The following is a 21,159-nucleotide window of genomic DNA, read 5'->3' on the forward strand; positions in this document are numbered from 1 at the left end:
CGTTTTAGAGCCGACGTGTTTTGTTGCTTATTTGCAACATCAGGCATTTAAGGGTTAAAACTTAACTTCATACTCGTGTATACAGGAAATTCTTGTAATGTAATATAACCCGTTTACTTAGGAAGGCCAACATGTAGAACCCATGGGGTCACATTTGGTCACTGTGTTCTTTTCTAAATTTTATTTACATTTTTTTTTTTTTTTTTTTTTTTTTTTAGAGGGCCAATATCATGATTTCTTAAGCCTATCAGAGTAAAGTATATCCATACATATGATAATGTATTACCTATGGCACACTAAAACATTATTTTTTAATGAAATAATTATTTTTCACAGCTCTTTTCCAACCCGATAGTGAGAAGACTCGATCTCTGAGGCTCCGCCTTTTTCTCCTTGTGGGTGGAGCCCAGTTCATGACATCAACCTAGAGCTGGCCTTGGCAGCGTGTCTGCGTCTCGCCCACAAAATCAAACATCTAAACTTTTGCATAGATAGAAATGAGAATGGATTAAAATACTACTTTGGGGTTTCTTCTTTAGTGGAATGAACATTACAACACACTTAAAAGCTAAAAGAAAAGTCGATTTTTCATGAAATAGGCCCTTTGACCTTTTGGGCACTTTTAATTGCTGCTAAACAAAATGAATGAACAAAAAAAGTCAAACTAACTTTTTTTGTCTCCTTAGAACTATTTAGAACGATTTAGTAAAATAAAAAAAAGTCACTAAAATCTATTTGGGTAGAGGACAAGAGCTAACGATCAACTTCCCATGGTTCAAAATAGAAGAAAAATCTCAGGTAATTCAGAAATCTTTAGGTTTTTGCCTTACAGAAATGAATAACTTTCAGTCTGACTTTAATTTAATATTTGTGGGAAATATGTGGTATTTCATGACTTGGGGGGGAAGTATGAATTTTATTCCTGTCTGATTGCACCTGCTGTCAGACTAAAACTGGTTAAAAAGTTTTAACTTCTGAACATACATCCTCAAAGTCAGAACTTTGGAATCAGACGAGTGAAGGAGGACAGACCCTGACGTTTGATCAGGAGCTGCTTGAACTTGCACCCTTACTTTGCCGTCGTTGTAGAGGTTGGGGTTGAAGCGAATGCTGTGTCCACCAGTGGTCTCTAGGTTGACGAGCGGGGGGGAGTTGGGGTAGTCTTGGGGGAAGTATACGTCGAACTCGAAGCAGCCGTTGGCGTACGGAGTGTCAGCTGGGCCTGTGATCAGAACCTGGAAGCACGAGATGAACAAGCTTCAGACAACAATGCTGGGCAGAGGAGCAGGGCTCTTATGGGCTTATAAAGGCCGTTTCCATGATGCACCTGACCCTCCAGAGTTATCTGTGGTGCCACATGTCTGAAGGCGATGGAGCAACAGCTCAACATTTCTGAGCAGTGAACTTCAGTTTTACTGCTTGATGCTGTTTTCCAGCTGTGAGACTTTTGTCCTTCAGGTGTGATCTGGTTTAATGTGTTCAGCAGTAGAATCAAAGAAGCAAAGACTCGAGATCAAATTCATGTTGGCAGGCTTTTATTTTACACCTTGAAGACCTAATAATCATTTTATCTTTTCTTTTTTTTTTATCTGCTGTAGAAGTATTCCTGGAGGTCTTTTCATTACATTATTATGCTGTTTGTATCCAAAATCCTTTTCCGTGATATAGTTTCTGCTGAGAGGCAGTAGCTAACTAGAAATGTACCTTTGAGTTGTGAGCGAGACAGTTAGCGTGGAGCAACACCACCCCCTCTTCCCCTCCCCATCGCTGAGAAATTTGAGCAGGCAGCTTGTGGGCCGCCCAGCATATGTTCTACTCAATGAGTTATATTGCTAGAGGAGACGTCACGTGATTCATCATGGGAGGAGAGCGGGTGCGGGTTTCAACTCCCAAAATCAGAGAAATGAGTCCACGAAGGAGGAAGGCAGAACATTTCACAGGAAAATATTATATTTTTTTCCTTTAATGCTGCAGGGGCATCATTAATAGTACACATGTTGACATGCGTGATGCTGCAGGGCTATCATCAACATGCTGTAAGATATACATATAATCTGCTGTCGACATAAATGTAAACTTTTTTGTGTTAAACCTATATACAGTGTACTAGGACTAGGCTATTATAGTAATATAGATTTATACATTTCTGACTCAGTGACTGAACTTTTCTTGCAGGTTTCCAATGGATTCAGACTTAAAGAAAAAGTGGGCCTTAGCTATCAGAAGACTAACGCAGATGGATCAGTGTGGTACCAACTAGCAATACATTCTGCCTATGTTCAAAACATTTTGTGGAAACTAGGGCTGCACGATATGAAGAAAACTCGCGATATGCGATATTAGTAATTAATATTGCGATAACGATATAATTTGCGGTATATAAACAATTAGCAAAACAACCAAAAATATTATTCCCATTCCATTACAACAGCTTAAAAATTATACTACAAATGACCCTTGTTGACATAGGAGGCGAACATACAGCATAATAGGGCGCCATCCGATTAGTTAACAACGTAGAGGGGTCCATCTGATTGGTCAAATGCAGAAAGGGATTCTTTCAATCCATTAAACACTTCAAGCTGCCATAAGATTGTTTGGCCACATCTAAGGTAACCATTTATTGCAAATTTGCTGTCTTTTGTGATATGCATATTGCACAGCTTGATATTGCGATAACGATAAATTTGCGGTATATTGTGCAGTAGGGTTGGGCGATGTCCCCTAATTTGGCCGTTGACGATGTTTGCTGTCAACCATCGGGATGGACGATGACATCGTCGGGGGGGGGGGGGGGGGGGGGGGGGTATTTTTTACATTTTTCGTTCTTATATAACTGCTATTCGTTATTTTGCTTTTTTCCTTTTATTTCCCAACTAATGGTTAATCCGCGATGATCCAGTATAAACTGAGGGAAGTGACTTTTACAGAAAAAGTAACAAGCAAAATAGAAAAGAAGTAGTCCGCTCCCGCACTTAACTAGCGAAGTGGACCGGCGGAGGGCGGATTTACAGCTTTATGTTTGATGGGAAGGGGGGGGGGGGGGGGGGGGGTACATGAGCGGTATGTGTGGGAGATTTAAGACTGCGATCCGTCCCGCAGCTCTAGGGGTACGAGCTATCAAACTCAGAACCGGGTCTAAACGTGTGTCTGAGCACAGCTCGGATCGTCAGCACACACAGCGGTTTGAGCTTCAAAGCAGAAATGTCGCTCAGTCCTTAGAAAACATTCAATCAATCACGTGGATTTGTGTTTCCAGTCGTGTCCCGACTAAATAAAGGCTGATGTTATTCACAGGATGCAGCACCACCCAAAGCTAATGTTGTTAGCCCGTGTTAGCATACTGCTAATCCTGGCTACGTTCAGAAAAAGCACTGACCACACGGATTAAAATTCAAATGATGAGCGAACAGGTGTTTCATAATAACCGTAACATTATTAAAAGTACGTTTAGAAGATCGTCTCGTATTTTACCGAGCTGACATGTCAATGCATATAGCCGCTCGGCGCTGTTTAACATTGTTTTGTATTGAATTGTTACCTTCAATAAAGTTTGGAAAAAAAGCCGCTCGGCGGAAGTTGTATCCTCTTCCGGTTTTCAAACTGCGCATGTGCGAATCCTGCGCGTGTGCGAATGATTTATTCCGACCGAAATTGTGACCTTAGTGAACGTTTTTATATTCTGAAAACTTTTTTCTGGGCCCATGTACACGGTTGGATTCTAATCCGACCATTGATCCCATCAGGATATTTTGTACATGTAACCGCGGCTTATGGTGTCGACGCGCAACGTGGCGGGGGCGTGGCATCACGATGGTGGTCTCTCCATCGGGATGTCAGTCACCCATCACGATGGACGATGATATCGTCCATCGGCACAACCCTATTGTGCAGGCCTAGTGGAAACACATTTTGATAAGACTGGCCAGATTGTTCGCTTGAAACCCGGCACCATACCATCTGTGTTACACCAAATTGATCCCTTACATGAATTAGTAGTGTAAATCTATTGTTAACTTTTGGACTTTTTGTTGACTTATTTATTTATTCATTTATTGACTTATTATTTATTAATTGTTATTATTATTTTTTTTGACTTACTATTGATTTATTATCTATTATTATTATTGACTTTTTGTTGGGCTGAGCTTTCCGGCAGAGTTCTCTGAAAGAGACAATCCTGCATCACTTCCATCACCAGACTGAAGGGATGGAGGAGTTGACTAAGTAGCAGTTGGGTTCAAGTTCAGAGAGTAAAACAAAACGATGTGTTGCCTGCACAAATACAGAGCAATTGTGTAAAAATGTTTAAAGTTCACAGGAGGCTCTTTAAAAATGAGAAACGCTTCGACAAACGCAGAGGAAAAATGTACAGAATCATTAAATGGAAGCAGGAGCTTCGATGAATTCAGACAAAAAGGGGAAAGATGTGCTGACCCCTCACAGATCTGGGGGTTTCCACCTCAGCAGGCACCATTCTGCTGCTCGGGGGGAGCAAATACAAAATAAATAATAAATGTGGGTCTCACAGAACCAACACCGTGATGTTCACTGGGGACAAACATGCTCTTGTTTCAGCCTTCAGGATGTAGCCACAGCAGCATTTAAACATATGTAGTGTACATAAAGGCGTTCATTCTTCCTCCCTGGACTCTTGTAGCTTTAGTGATATTTGTTGTGGCTGAACTGCTCTCTGTGTTTTAAAGGCTCTCTGGCCAAAACCAAGTTAAACAGATGAGGACTTTGACATTTAGTGAAGGAGATGTTGCCATTAATCAGCTGGTAGGGGTTAGAGTCATTTTTTAAATGTCACTGGAGTCGTTTTGTGGTAAAAACACACATCACACACACACCAGAGTCCTTTCACAGGAGTTCATTCAGTGTCTGCAAACAGCTGGGTTGACAGTACCTTCATGATGTCCAGCCTCTCCTCGTCACAGCGGACAAAGACGCTGGAGGAGGAGGACAGGGGCAGCGACGTGGACAGGGTGACGGCCTCCTGGGCGAGCCGGCGGGATCTGGCAGCGATGTTCGTGTCGCTGGCGTTCTTCACCTGAGACATGTAGTGGTAGTTGACCTTGAACATGAGCTTCCCCTCCTCGTCCTCTGAGACCATCTCAAAGGTGTCTGGGTGAAGAGGAGACCATAGCACATTACCCTCACTGTAACCCCACACATCAAATTCAAATGTGTGAAAATGAGCAGATTCTATTTTAATGTTCTAAGCCCCTTTTACAGAAGTTTTTTCTCTTTTTAAAAACATCTTTGCTCAACAAGTAGATTCTACAAACATATTTTCTTTTTAATAGCTGTCAACGCTGTGACATTGGGTACAAACGGTGACTAAAAGGATGTAACAAGGTTCCAATGAAGATTTTAGTGCAAATCTTCATTGGAATGAGACTCTGGGAGCTAATGTCTGCAAATCAATCAGTCTTATGAGCTCATACTGAACCTTATTGAGCCTCTGAAACGTTTCGGCTTCTCTCCTTAGCAGCAGCTCTGTTCAGTTTCTCTTTCATCAACTCATTGTTGGTAAATTGATGTTTAAAGGAGCTCTGCAGAGCATTTTAGCTCAATGTTTGCCGTTTTGACAAACATCAACACTGAGGTAGCTGTTGATGTAATGTGAGATTGTTTGAAAAAACTAGAAGAAAGTAATGTAGAGCTGACAAGGGCAAAGCGGGAAAATCCAGCATGTAATTCAATTTTTGATAAAGCTACATTCCCACCGCCTTCGGCAAGGTGTGTTCAAGCGGACACTTCAATGATAAGTCTTTGTAAACCGGCGTAAATGTGCAGCTTGGGCTTCTGTGTTCAAAACTCTTGTGTTGCTACGCACATTTTGTAAGTTAGACCAATCAGGGGCTCTGATTTGGTAGTGACATGTGAATGGCATCCCTTTTAATTCACGGAAGTACCAACTGTTTGATAATTGATCATAAAGGAGTTTGTGTCCGGTCGCAATTCTATGACACCAAGTCTTTCATTTATCGGAATAGAGCTGTGAAAGAAAAAGCCTGGATCAAGATTTGCACCACTTCAACATTTCACACCAAGCTTCTTCCAGCTGTGGGCGGCAGACACGCGCTAGTTGTTCACCTTTCAGCTCATCACGGGTCGAATCAGCTTTCACTGATACGCACAGGTGGTTTTTACGCCGGATGCACTTCCTGACAACGCTGTATTTTTTTCCGGGCTGGGGACCGGCACAGGGAGACTTGAGCTCCCTTGCGGCTACATAGTTTGTCCGGTGTGAACACCCCGGGCTATACTCACATTTAAGAACCCGTGTTTAGCGTGTTCTGGATAGCACATCTTATGCCCAGAGTGTCCCACTGCTTCACAAATATTTAAGCGCAAATATGTGTTCTGTGGTTTACTTTAAGACTCCACAGCTGATTTAGGCACATGAGAATAAAGGAGGACGGACTGCAGCTCTGCTTTGATTAAGCGCAAAACAGAAACTGAAGGAGTCACTCTGGCTTAAAAAGAACAAGTATAGGAGTTTTTTTGTGCACGCCCATTAAACGTTGGTTTTTTATGGGATATTGTGAGCAACATTCGCAGAAACAATAATAAATTGATGTGCAAAATAACTCACCAAACTGCAGTTTCTTCATGGCAGCAACATATTTTTCCTCCAGAGAACGAAGAATGGAGAGAGGTTTGGGCCGGCTGGAGGCCTTCTTTGAAGACTCCACCAGCTTTCTCTCTGTGAGTCGAGTGAAGTGACAAAGAACAGAGAGAGAAAAAAACAGAGTGAATAACAGCGCAGAGTCAGGGATCAAACAGTGAAGAAAAAAAAACTCCAGCCATCAAAACATCTGACATGTGAACAAGCAGCAGAACTGATCTGACATGGAGACACCAACCAACAAAAATCCCGAGATGATCCCAAATACAAGGATTAGATTCCAAATACAAGGATCAGATTCCAAAGACAAGGATCAGATCCCAAAGACAGAGATCAGTCTTAGTGATCAACTTATGTAAACTTGTCACAGCGTAATGGTATAGTACAGTTGTCATTAGTGACTTAATATACTAATATTGGCATATCATCAGCTAGTGAATAGTCAATTAAAATGACATTCCACATTACATACAATAACAACAATCTGGATTACTTATTTCAATAATATGATTTTACAACATAACTTCCCTTATGAAACCATAAAGTGATACTAAAAGCCACTCCTCAGCCCTAAATATGACAACATCTTTTCTTATTATACTCTAATTTAATGAATATGTGAGAATTGTTTAAACTGCTACCCTAAACCAGTCCACAGTCTGATCGCACGTGCATTAAACTTTAGAGGAAAACAGACCCCAGCTCTTCAAAAATGAAGACTGTGCTTCAGAACACCAAAGGAGCTGAAGATGATCATCATCCAGTCTGCTCGCCGCGGCTGGTGCCTCCCTCGGTCGATACGGCCCTCCTCTCGTTTGCTTTGACATCTCACTGAGATCCTATCTGAAGCCTCCTCACTAATTACATGCTTATCCATCTGTCAGGCTCTAATCCTGCCAAATCTACACTGGACAACTGTGTATCAAGTGCCATTCCAGAGGTCTTTATCAAATGGATTTCTTCACATGAAGAGACATGACATTGATCTTTATCTGTGCCTTCTCTCTCACCTCCATCCCTTCTAATGGGCAGCTTCCCACCTTAGCCATCACTTATGAGTCACTTTATGTGGACCGAGCATACAAATCCTCTGGAGAGAGTTTGGAGAAGTGGGCGGGAGGAGTATAATTAATCCTGTGTACTGTGTAGCAACAAGGTAATGGGGGAGGAGTAATGTTTCATCATGTGGTGGACATTTTATTGATGCTTCTGTCTGTTCAGTGATTAATGGCCGGTTGGAAAGATCTCTTTCTTTTCTTATTACCTTGTGTCCCAAACAAGTTATGACTCGTGTAACTTGGCCTTAACCGTTTCTCAAATTCAGAATTTTCTTATTTTCCTTAAAGGCATTATTGGCTTCCTGGGGTTGAAGAAACAACTCAAAAAGATGAAAACGTTTGAAGCGAGAAGAGAAACTATAGAGGACACTTGGCCAATAGTCCAGATGAGTGAGTTTGGTCCAGTTTAACTTTCTAAAACAGGGTCAAAGGTGTCCTTGATTGGAATTAATTTGTCAAAAGTGCTGTCATTTACAACTGGGGCTCGTTTTTGTGTCCTTGATCAGAGAAGCCGGGGCACAGAACAGATGAGAACATCAGAGACGGATGGAGAGACAAAAGGTCGAAGCTGAGAGCTTCTGCAATAATTCACATCCAGCTGAGATGGGATGAGGTGAAGCGCGGTGAACGGTAGCTGGCTGAGGTCAGGTGAGGAAGGAGGTTTTTGTCATGTCACTTTGTTCAAATCAGGCCTCATTTGCTGTGTTTGAGTTAAATACTCAGTAAGGTAACAAGATATTTTCAGTGAAGAAGACAGTGCAGACATGCATACACACCCTGGTTGGCCTGCCGCAGGCTGGTTGTGGCGGCGCAGACGATCTCGGCCGTCTTCTGGATGTCCGGCACCAGAAGAGTCAAACCCTCGGGCTCTGGCTCAGAGCTGTCTGCTTTGATCACACCTTTACTTTTGTCCTTCTTTGACCTATACAAACAGAAACACAAATGTCCATGTCTGTGGCACATATGATAAATACATTTTTATAATTTAACCACGCAGGAACCACACTAAACCAGTATCCATTTTCTAAAAATGCCCCCCCCCCCAGGAAGCTGTTGACAGATCCTCGTCCCAGATTCCCTCCGCAGCAGATTATGAAGGTGTAGGTGACTGCCCTCCAAGCAGACCCTGAGATTGTCCTGAGTGTCTGCTGGACTAAAGTGCAGTTGACAGGCGGGGACGGGGCTGGGGGAGACCATCCTCCGTAATTAATCTCACTGCCGGGCTGTTTGCCCTCTGCCTCTTGAGTCAGAGTCCGCTGTGAGTTTCTGTGTTCAAAGTATTCAACCTTTAAAGTTTCAGTGTTCCAGTCTATCATCTTAAAAGTTTAAAATGTGACCGATGAGATAAAAATTCATGAAAGTTGACACACTTTCTAATCTCAGATCTGATAAGTTTTATATATTTAAATCCTTCCAATGAAAGACTGTCACTAAAGTTTAGGTGTAATCAAATCAAAATCTGGATAGTAATGGTGATTTGAAAAGCCCCAGGCAATGCTCTCCTCCAGCAAGATAAGCGCGTCTTCAGCTGGATGTCAGCTTCATCCTGAGGGCAATCTGCAATGAAGATGAGGCTTACGACTGGAGATGAAATGCAGAAAAACTGTCAGATTGAAGCAGCGAGGAGTCTGACAAGCTCCGTCTACTGACATCAGCTGATCGACATGGACTAGAGGAGGAAAGGACATCAAAGGGTCTCACTGTAGTTAGAACAAGGACTCATGGGAGTTCTAAAGTCAAAAACTCTTACCATGTGAAAAATGTTCTTTAAATTAGCCAAAACAAAATCTGCCAACAGACTAAGACAAATAGTCTTCCCAAGAAATCTTATTTTAAGAAAAAAAATTCTATTCACTAAAACATGTATTTTTAAACTAAGATTATTTTGCTATTAAAAAATGTTGTAATGTTGTAAGAGCATTTATTTTGCAAGACAAAAAAATTACAATTTTTCTAGAAACAAGGACCTTTTTACTTTCTTATCAACTTTCTTAAGATTTAGTTTTTTTAGTGTAGTAATGTCAAAAATCCTAATCCTGTTTGCCTAATCCCTAATCCCATGATGGTCACTGGAAAATATCAAGCAGCAACAGAAACGTCATGTGGTGAACTCTGCAGAATCAATGACAAAGTTCTACTAGACAAGTGCTTCACTTCATCCAGAACTGCTGCTAGTAAAATTAACTCCACAAGAAATGCGAGATCTATTAAGAGCGTTGTTTGGTACTGTATGTTCCAGAATAATCACATTTGTCCTCTCTGTTGGACATTAAGTGCTTTGGGTGAAACAAACATGGCTGACAGCTTCTGGAAAATTAAAGAGACCACGCCCTTCTCATCCCAATTTGGAAATAATATAACAAAACAAAATATATGTAAAGTTCTTAGCACAGTTGTGCCAAAAATGAACAATAATCATAGATAAAGTTAAAGCCCCACTGTGTGTGTTTCTGTGCTGAAAGGCTCCTATTCTACTGAGGTTAGCTGGGATGACCTGGCTTCAGGTACCTGAAAATGTCCAAGTAGACGAGACAAACAAGACTGACTGATGTTGGGAAAGGTCAAACAAAGGCTGGTTTATACCTCACAAGAGTCAGGCCATCAAACAGCACGCAAGGTTGCAAAATAACCACTTTTTTTGTCTAACGGCTGCATAACTTTCCAATTTCTTATTGACAAAAAACAATTCTGCTCTGACGGCAGACTGCTTCATCCATAGGCTGCCTTTATAGCAGCAGGGGAATTTAACCCCGTTTATACCAACATAGCAAGAGTTACACAGCAATCCCACCCACCTGGGACAGTCAGACTACCTTTATTTATTTCTAATTTCCAAGAGCTCACCACTCATGGAACGTGTGAAACCAACTGTGACAACTATTAGGAAGTGGCCAGCAGGGACTGACGCAGCACACAGACTGGAATAGGTTTGTTTCTCCAGCTACCTGAGGCTCTCACATGAATATCAACTCTCCCTCTGTGTCGGCCAACTGTTAATGCCACCTCTGACGGTGTAAAAAAATGGAAAGAGATGGCCATATATGCAACTCCAGGCCAGCAACAATGCCTTGCAGATCTGGTTATGCACAAACTTTGTCCAGGACAACCCTGGAGGGGTCGGGCCTAAGGAAACAGCAGAACAACATTCAAATCAGATCAAACTTTATTGATAAAATGTGCTTCTCCTGCCTTGCGCAACTAGAAGCGCTTTACATTTAAAAACAAGAAACAAAGACAGTATTACTATAAAAACCCAACCCAGCCTTCACCCTCCCCCCTTCCCTCCGTTAGCACATCCCACCCATGACCCCTATCCATGACTCCTTCAGTTCTGAATCCCAGCGCATAAGGAAGCACATCCCAGCCATCAGGCTGCAACCATCGACTGTATATGAGAACTGAACTGAGTGAGTGTGGCGTCACTTTTAAAAAAAATGGCTTACTTCTAGCTTCAACAAAATGAAGTAAATTCAGTCGCCATTTTTTCCACAATGCCGCCATGTTGGAGCAAGATGAGGTCAATAAGCAGGGATTAGTCTGAGACATCGTTTCCCAGCACTGCCACCAATCAGGTTGTTCCAACCACTTGAAAGCGGGCTACATGAATGCGGCGTGGGGGCCAGCAGGCACCCGATTGGCCATTTTATAACTTGAATGACTTGCAATACATAAAAATCACAATAAAATGAATTAGCAAGAACATGTTAAAAAAATAAAAACGGTAACAAAACAAGAGCTTATTCTGACCAATAGAATGAGTAATAGATGTTTATCTTTCTATAGATGTCTAAAGGATTTTGGCTTCCTGGAGCCAGCAGATACTTCCTGTTTGTAATGTGAGGGGGTGACTCAGTCCAGTTCTCTTATACAGTCAATGGCTGCAACCCAAACTTTTTAATCAAACAATTGCTACAGCGACTAAAACAAAAACACCTCCATGTGTGCTGTATGCTGGGCGGAATCACAAGAGCCTCTGCAGACCTGTGATCTTTCTGGAAGGCTGCTAAGAAAGTGAGCTGCTTGCAGGAAAAAAATAAACGCTGCTAAACTCGTGACAGGTGTTTTCTAAAAATACCCGTGGTCACTACGCTCTGACGTTGTGGGAAGAGTTTACATATGTAAATCTGAAAACAGCACGCCGTCAGCGAGCTGTCAGCAGCTGTGAGGGAATCTGCTGATGGTGTGATCACATCTGCTCCTCAGACTTTCACATCAGCTACTTTCACCACTTTCAACTGAAGCCTTGAACCAGCATATGATAAGACAAGACATTGGTGAACGTGTCTGTGAGCATCTTCAAATACAGCTCTGCTGCAGAATCTCAAGAAATCACTCGTGTCCTCGCATAAGCGTTTTTATGTTAAAGGGAAACCGTAATGATTCTCTGTAAAAGAAGCGCTGGAGGTCAGAAAAAAAACAGGGGTTTTCACATCGTCTGTCATGAATGAGGGTCTGCATTGACAGAACAAAAAAGGAGCTCCTATTTTAACCTCACAGAAATCCCGATGGTCTTTTGTCTTACCGGAGGCGATTAGTGTATGTGTCCACGCAGGTCTTCATTTTGGCCAGCAGCATCCCAACAGAAGTTTGTCCCTCAGAGTGCTCCTCATCCTCCTCCTCCTCCTCGTCCTGGCCGGGGTCTCCAGACAGAGGCAGCAGCAGAGGAACCAGGGCCGTGCAGGAGGAGATGGCCCTCAGCAGCTCCAGCAGAGCCCGGTAAAGGGGGACGTGGCGCGCCATATCCAGAACTGCAGGGAGGAGATGGGAACAGCTTGGTCAGTGACTCATTAAGACGACCATCGAAAAACTCCATATCTGAAGACTTTAGCCATAGAACTCAGGACACCTAACTCAGGCACTGTGACTTATTTCTTGCACGATGTATAAAAAGTGAGCGAATAAATTCTGATTATTTGTTGGGATGATGTTAAAATACAATAATCTCGGGGAGGGGGGTATGACCATTTTGTTTTTCCAATAGAAATCTAAGAGAGGAAAATACAATTTTTCTACCAGATTTAGCTTCAAGCTACATTCCATCTGCCGTCCAATAGTGGGGAAACCAAAATAGAACTTATCCAACTTTATTTAAAAAAAATAAATAAAATAAAATCTATCAGTTATTCCTTTCTGACAGAAATTCCCCACTGTGGGCTTACACATGGTTTCAATGGTGGTGGGTTTCAATCAGAATTTTAAGGAGCACTTAAAGCCTTAATAATGAGTAATAATGAGTGTGCCTGATAATCCAGAGCGCCTTACAAACCGATCCGTTCTGGTTGTACCTGCTGATATCAAAGTGATTTTGAGAGGTACACGGCACTCTGTGAATATGTTTTGTTGGGTGTTGTTGTGAAGATGCTAATGCGGCTGACGTGCAGAGGTGTCTGACTTTTTTTCTACGCATTACTAACAAGGTTGGGAGTTACAGGTGTTGTGAATACGCTAATGTGGCTAACATGTACCGTGTTAAAAACACATTCTAGAGTTAATGTAAACACAGAAAGTCTGACTGACTGACATACAGACTTATCTCTGACTCTTTTCTTGCTTAAAGGGCCTATACCATGCAAAATATATTTTTGGAGCTTTTAAGTGTATTATAATGTTCATTCCACATGAAAAGAAACACCAAAGTAACATTTTGATCCATTCACATATTTTCTTTGTATTCTTCTGTACACCTGCGCTATGAGCATCAGCCCGACCCAATCTATGAAAAACAAGTGGGTTCTCACATTGTGACGTAGATAAGTGAGAACAGCCCCTGCTCTCAAAAAAATAAAAATAAAAAAGTGAGAACAGCCCCTTCCAGGAAGAGTCTGTGCTGTCAGGTCACACAAAGAGCTAGCGGTGATCAACAAAAACGCTTTCCTTTTACATGCACAATATGTACATCCATCTTTGCAAAAGTTCAGATGTTGTTCGTTTTCATGGGTGAGACGCAGACACGCTGCTGAGGCCGGCTCTATGATGGCGTCATGAAATGGGCGGCTCCCACACGGAGTGAAAGGCCCTCAAAGATCAATCTGCTTACTTCCGGGTAGGAAAATAAGCTGCAAAAATAATTCATATTTCAATTTAAAAAAATATTTATTTTGTGTGCCAAAGGTAATATACTATCATATACATCAATATTGTTTACCAATAAAGACTTAAGAATAGCATGGTATAGGAAATATAATGTGCCTTATAGTTTAATGCACCATATAAATTACATAAATTCAAAAATAGACCATTCATTGACAGGGCATCTCATACTCCAGTACACCCTTAGAGAGCAAAATATGATAAACCCTTCGTTGATGCTTCATTTGAGGCTACAATGTGAACAGAGTCTATAGAACTGCTTGAAAGCAAACAGACCAGTCACAGTTTTGGTCTTTGAACGGACTATGACTACTATTAACCTCCTGAAGATCCAAACTTCTCTCCTCTGCCCGTTTATTTCTCAGTGCTTGTTTTGACACTTTCAAATGATTTTTATAGTGAAGAACACAGACATTTATGGGACTAGCGAAAAGCTAGAAGAGATATTCAAATTGATCATAAATGTTTTAGTTTGCACAGACAGGAGTTTGATTCACTTCAGAGCTCTGAGGCAGAAACTGCATTAAAGAGCGGAAAACCCCAACTAAAAAGAAGCCAAAATAATGTTTTATATCGAGCCTTTTTTTATACTGTAGTGGTGCAAAAATAAATACTTGAAAGGAACTAAGCATGGGAAGTTTTGAAGAATTTCATGCTTCGTAGTGTGATATCAAAATAAAAGATCAGGCAGCTTTAAAGGCTAAAGTTTAGCTTAGCCGTCCAATAATCACAGGTATTAAAGTTTACATGGCAGATTTGAGTTATAACTTTTGTAAGAACTTGATTTTAAAAACATTAAAATAAACCAATCTTTATGAAAAATGAAATTCTAATTAAAACAAAGTTCTATCTGTATTAAATTGGTACTGTGGCAGTAATACTCAGCCTTGATTGGTACTGAAACTTCTGTAACCATCCAAAACAATACATTACAGTTTCCTGGGACTTAACTGGACGTAGCTTGAGGATGGCTTCAACCACAGCACGTCTACAAATTTGGTCCGCCTTCTGTGCCCCCTTCCCTTCCATTGTCTAAGAGGTACACATATCGTGTGCTTAGGCAAACTTTGCTTCCATGCGTTTGACTCACAGCCTTGACACAAAGACAGAAACTCCCCAACTGCTTTACATTTAAATTGAAAATCCAACCTCCCTTTCGCCCTCCTCCCTAAAGTACATAAACATCCTCGTGCTTTAATCTCCTCCTTTAACCAGCATACTCCAGGCAGCACGAAACATGAAATTCCCGTCTCATCTGGACACTGACAGACGTTCTAGGAGCAGTTGTGTGAAATCATCAAAGATGCCCCCCTCCCGCTCAATGTCAGACTTGATTTTACAAAGGCTTCGGGTGGAAAAGGCACGAAAGGCAGAACATCCACAGACAGTTAACTAACTCACAAACAAACAGATGACAGGACTCGCAAACAGGGCGTTATCCATAAAAAAGAATAAAAAAAAAACGTCATTAAAACCCACCTCTCTTTTTCTTCTTTGAATGTTTGTTAAAAAGTGATGAACACCTAAACAGAAATTTAGGTCACAAAGCCTGAATGTTCTATATTATTACCCTCTGTCCTTCAAATGGCTCTATGATGGACATGCCAGTAACTATTAAATTAAACATTAACAGATATGTTGCCTTTAATATTAAATAGTTGGTTGACTGTCTTTCTGTCTTGCTTTCCTCATTGCTTCATACAGAGTTAATATGCGTTTATTGATAATCTGATTATTAAAAATAGAAGAAATTGTTGATACACAATTTATGATCAGAGTTAATGGTGAATATTTCTTGCAATAAAAACGATCTAGGGAACTACTTGCAGACTTTGATTCTTTGACAAACTTCAGCTTCATCATCTGGTCTAAAACAAGCAGTAAGAGGTGAACTTTCCCTCTGAAATGATGCATGTTGTAACTTCACGTGACCTTCAGCACATATATCAATGTCCTTCCTTAGCTGCAGCAGAGTGAAATTGGGGCAGGGTGTGTAGCCGTCACCATGACAACCCGTCAAACCCTGTATCAGATAGTTCATTTCTTGTGAAAAACGATTTAAACCTTAAAATAGTAAAACTAAAGTCATTGTTATTGATTTAGGATGTATTTCATAAATGACCATGGTATGAGCAGGATAATGCCCTTCAAGGTGTCTTAGCAGAAATCGATAGGCACGTATTTATGTCGTCTTTATGTCAGCCTAAGAAAAACAAGTTTAAAGGTTTTTAGAGAGTCAAAAAGCATCACTGGTTTCTTTAGAACTCTCAGCCAGCTTCACTATATATGTTCCTCTGTTGGAGGAATCTCAAGATCCTAATCATTATTGAAAGTTTGACATTAATATTGCATAATCACCAGGAGCAGCAGAGGGAAGAGCTTCTCAGATCTGCTTGCAGCTTTAATGACCTTTTTTTTTTTAAAATACTCTGGTAGTGCAGGTCGCATGAACTGAACCAATCAACCCCTTGAGGAATTTTCTAACTTTGATTTGCCACCTTTGGAGGTCAATCTGGGCTCTTCTTTTCTCAGTTTGTGAACAGTTTTCCTCTGGTTGAGACCTCATCCAGGAAAGGTTGTCTTCAATCCTGCGGACCTTAAACTTCTGATTAATCTGTGTAGTTACAAGAACATCAAGCTGCTTGGAGATGCGCTAGCATTTGTCATCTTAAACCTGCTGCTTGGGGATTTAAGTTCTAATCTTTCACTGAGAAGCCTTTGTTTTGATTTGTAGACTTACGCAATCTTTTTTAATGAAATGTCAGTTTCAGTGATCATTAGAGATTTCTTTCCTTTACTGAGGAGAAGCAGAAATTCTACCTGTGTGTCTTTAAACTCCCCCCAGATATCCTCTTGATCTGAATCAAACTGTGACAGCACCATGTTCATGACTGTACTCCGGCGTGCCTGCTTTCATTCATCCTCGGCTTCTTTAATATTAAATGAAACTAGCACTTTAAACATCCATGTTTATCTCTAGTCAGCTCTAGTCTTGTCATAGTGGTGGAGAAGGTTTCTGAAGTCTTGTCGAAGGGAAAAAAAAAGCTTTGGAAGTCTGATCACGTTTCAGCAGATTTCTGCCCCGTAGCTTCATGTTTGATCTTTATCTTGTCAACTGGTTCACAATTTTATGAAATTATAAAAACTAGATCCTCGTCTGGAAGCTGGAGGAATGGGGCTGAAACCCCGTCTCCGGCTGTGAGATGAGCAGCGGTCAGAGGAGGTGACATTCATCATCACCTCTGACCGTCCTGGTCACAGCAACCTGCAGCCATTGCTGTGTGACCGGCTGAGAGCCCCGACTCAGCATGATTTACAGCCTTTTTAAAGCCTGTACAGAGACAGTCGCCACGCTGCCGAGCACCACGCTGGGATGGATTCATGGTTCAGATGTCCTACAGAGCAGAAGCAGCTTTGCTGATGTAACAGTGGGTCTTAGGGCTGTTTAAGCTGTACGACTGGATTCTGTGTTCCCCAGAAAGAACACTGAAAGTCTAACACTGAGAAAATCTAAAGCAACTTTGAAAAACACCTGGAGATAAATGCATACGTGTGAGGAGAGTTAGTGAGCAGAGGATACGCAACAAACAAATGTTTTCCATCTTCTACTGCAGCTGAGAGAGCAAAGAGAAACTCCAAACCATTTTACTCTGATTCAGAATTCAGTTTTCATATGTTTGAAGCGTTCAAAACATGCTTGTCAATGGTTTAAGTCTCCGCTGAATAAACTGAGGCCATCCCTGGACTTTGATAGGAAAGAAATGGTTTTTGCATCACTTTTAGCCTGTGAGAGCAAGTTAAAACAGTTCAGAGTCTCTTCATCCCTAAAAATGTTTTTCTTTGACTTCAAACCAGTTTTTCACATTTAACGTGCAGAAAAGAGTGACTTGCTTAAAGAAACACTGTGATAAAATACAGTTGTTTTTTTTAACATGCTCTTGTAGAATTTTTCTGATGGACATGTTTAAAGAAAATGAAGCATAAAATTGCATTTCTGAATATTTCTTTTTTTTTTTTTTTTTTTTTTTCTCTTTTTTTTTTTTTAACTTGTCCTGTCCAACAGCTGGGCAGACAGACGAGAGCTGAGGGCCTCTTGTGTTGGACATATTTTGCTTTAACAAGAGGGGTTATTAATCTTCTGACAAACCAAAGGTATGTCTGAATAAACCCCTTTTGTAATTGAGGCCAAACTTTATTAATTTCAATCATGTCTGAAAATCTTTGGTGTTGGACCGGACGGAAAAGGAAAGAGGGGAAGAAGAGAGAGGGACGCTAGAGAGAGGGGGGGGGTAGGGGGTGATAATAGGAGGGGAAGGGGGATAAGACCATGAAGCAGCATAGAGCAGACAGGTTTACTGGTTGTTAATCATTATGGTAAGGTTCAAATGCAGTACAAAAAGGGCGGGGCCTGTCCACACACACACTCAAATGTTATAAACACACCTGCTAGCTGCAAAAATGTCCACCTGTCGACATGTACACAAAACAGATAGTGTTCACACGCATACTTATGCCTGATAACCAACTAGTGTGAAATATTTCAGTCATTCAGTCATGCAAGCTATTAGTGCAAAGGTGAGCTAACACCAGTGCTCAGGTGAGGTTTTATGTTCTTCTAAAATGGATGGTGGAACGTGAAAAGAAGGAGGGAGAGTGCCCAGCCATCCCCACCCCAAGACCCCCACCGCAGCAGCAGCGGCAGCCGGAATCCCCCCAACGCCACACGGGAACCGGCAGGGAACAACCGCCGCCCGGGCGACCAAGCCCGCCACCCAGGCCAGGGCCAGCAGGGCCGCCGCAAGGCCCCCAGAGCCAGAGGCCAGGGAAGCACGGAGGGAAAGAGAGCGCTGCCCCAGCCCAACCAGGAGAGCAGCCCCCCCGCCGCGCCGGGAGAACACAACGCAGAGCCCCACCGGAGAAGGACGCCCACAGCCCCAAACGAGCACCCCACCACCACCCAGGAGTTCCGGGCATCCCCCCGCCCCAACCCCAAGTACGAGCCAGGACCCCCCAAGGGAGACCCGCTCCGCACTCCAGGCAACCATCCGCCCGGCCCACGGTTGGTCCAGGGAGGAGCGAGGCAGGGGGCCCGCCGCCCCCGCCCAGGAGGGGGGAACCCCGGGGAAAAAAAAGAGGGCCCACAAGGGGTGTTATAAATATGGCCCGACCAGGCTCGGCCACAGTTGGAAATTTGGCGGGGCCCAGCACTCAGGAGCAAGGACCAGAACCCACCCCCCAGGGACCAGACACCCCCGGCTCAGATGTAATGTGAACTCCCCCACCGCGCGGAGAGAGCACCGCCGGGCCCAGGAAGCCGGCACCCCGGGGACACGGCCGCCGTTGCAAAGGGGGGCCCGCACCCCCCACCAGGGAAGAGGCAGGGGACAGACGGACCCAGGTCCCACCTTCCTTGCAAATTGTGTGTGCGTGTATGTGTGTTTGAGATGGTGTGTGTGTGCATGTGTGTGTGTTTATGTTGGGATGTATATATTGAGGGGGGAGGGGTGTGTGTACTAAGGGGGGTGCAGTTAAAATTGGCGGGTAGGGCACTAAGGGGACATCTCCTGATTACTCACAGTGACGTCCCCTCACCCTCCCCACCAAGGGGCCCTAAATGTCTAAGGTGCGGTTAAAATTGGCGGGTAGGGTGCTAGGAGGACATCCGCTGCTTGCTGGCAGTGATGTCCAAGCACCCCCCCTACCAAGGGCCCTACATGTCTAAGGTGCAAATAAAACCGAAAGAGGGGGGGCCCACTCCATATGGCAACCATAGGGCATTTCTGAATATTTCTTGATTCAAAAAATTGTGAATCAGAAGCAGATGAAAACAACCTTTTTAAAAAGGAGCTTATTTGTGACGTAGAAAATCGAAATGCGGGCCACAAGCTCCCTGCTCTTAGCAACAGAGAGGGGAAGGGGGGCGGGGTTGTTTTGCACCTCTGGTCAGGCCAAACCTAGAGAACTACTGCCACTCTACAGAAATTATGTCCTAGAAAACAACACACCCTTTTTGATTTTGACTAAAATCAGCATCCCGGTAATCTTATCTGAAAGTGTCTTTTCGCACATGATTTGTGAAATATATGCGGCTAGCCCTGAATTTTTTGACCGCACAGACCTAGAGGAAGGGGTTAAGGTTATGATTACAGGTTAAGGTTACGGTAAACCACCAAAAAGTTCCTGAGTGGGGCTGTTTCTACAACTCAGCGCTCCTCCAGGGGAAGGATCAAATGTGGAGAACACATCTGATAATGGGACTTTAACTTTAGGTTTCATTTTAAATACGTCCAGCCAATGGCTAAATGCAACCTTGGACGCACTTACGTGCGAGCAAGGCAGCAATGCTCATCTTGGCAGCACGTACTACGTGTGGCCAACAGTAATTTCCACCACTTTTTGTGCTGGTCGCACATAAATTTGCGCGAATGACATCAGCCATCTTAATTAAAAGGTTAATGGGAATGCTTTGAAAATAGCAATAACGTGCTGTAAAATCTCAATATTTTTCTCAACTGTTCATTTCTATCGATGGATAAAAACAAGAACCAGTTAAAACGTGGCCTTTTCCCTTCATCTTTTACCCCTTCTAACTCTTTCATTAGCTCGTGTCGTTACTTGAGGTCCACTAGCAGAGGAAGAGGAACTCTTTGTTTTCCTGTGTTCCTCTGTCATGGTGGGACAAAACGCATGGTCAGTGTTCAGTGTCTTGCAGGCGCAGCAGCATGTTTGGGGGAAACGGTAAAGCCGGACAAAGACAGCCAAACCCTCAGCTGCGTTTCCCAGGAAACCTCAGAGAGCCCTGAGCTTTGGTCTGTCTCACTGAGCTGCAGATCTGGGGAGTCTCTTCATCTATAGCTTCCACCTTCAGAGGTTTAGAGAGAAGAAAACACAACTGGAAGTGAGATTTGTAAAGATAAACAAATTGCAGCCCTTTACAGAACCAGCAGAGCTCTCTCGTGTGTTGCCTCCTTTACAGTGTTCAACATGAACTCACTGAGGAGCATCAGGGAGGATTTGACTGTGTTGTGCGGAGCTGACTGGGAGCAGCTTCCATGCAAACCCATGGAACCACACACCAACCATTGAAGCATCCTGTCTGTGACCTGTGACACACCATACCATCCATCAAATTACACTCAGCTTTAGCATAGAAATCACTGCACCTATTTCTATGTTTTCAATCAGACTTGGTGTTTTCTTTCCTTGTAAACCAATAACCATTCTATTTAGTGAATTCTACAGTGTGAACTCCCCCTTTTGACCTGAACAAAGAAAAAACCATCATGTGCAGAAAAATCCAAACTGTCAAATGTCAAGAAGAGGTTTTAATTATCCCCCAAATCCTGTTATCTACTGGTGACCCGCTTCCATTTT

General features: G+C 42.6%; 1 protein-coding gene across 6 annotated transcripts in view; it reads right to left on the bottom strand.

Moving 5' to 3' along the window:
* birc6 (baculoviral IAP repeat containing 6) overlaps nucleotides 1-21,159 on the bottom strand; it is a 103,820-nt gene that overhangs the window by 9,720 nt on the left and 72,941 nt on the right. For all 6 annotated transcript variants that reach the window (XM_023963259.1, XM_023963258.1, XM_023963262.1 and 3 more), the window contains exons 65-69: nucleotides 12,218-12,443; nucleotides 8,472-8,617; nucleotides 6,605-6,715; nucleotides 4,910-5,127; nucleotides 1,074-1,235 (exon numbers count right to left, since the gene is read on the bottom strand). In XM_023963259.1, the coding sequence (XP_023819027.1) occupies nucleotides 1,074-1,235; nucleotides 4,910-5,127; nucleotides 6,605-6,715; nucleotides 8,472-8,617; nucleotides 12,218-12,443 (863 nt within the window). The remainder of the gene's footprint in view (nucleotides 1-1,073; nucleotides 1,236-4,909; nucleotides 5,128-6,604; nucleotides 6,716-8,471; nucleotides 8,618-12,217; nucleotides 12,444-21,159) is intronic.

The sequence above is a fragment of the Oryzias latipes genome, chromosome 15 (assembly GCF_002234675.1).
Source record: "Oryzias latipes chromosome 15, ASM223467v1".
Classification (NCBI taxonomy): domain Eukaryota; kingdom Metazoa; phylum Chordata; class Actinopteri; order Beloniformes; family Adrianichthyidae; genus Oryzias; species Oryzias latipes.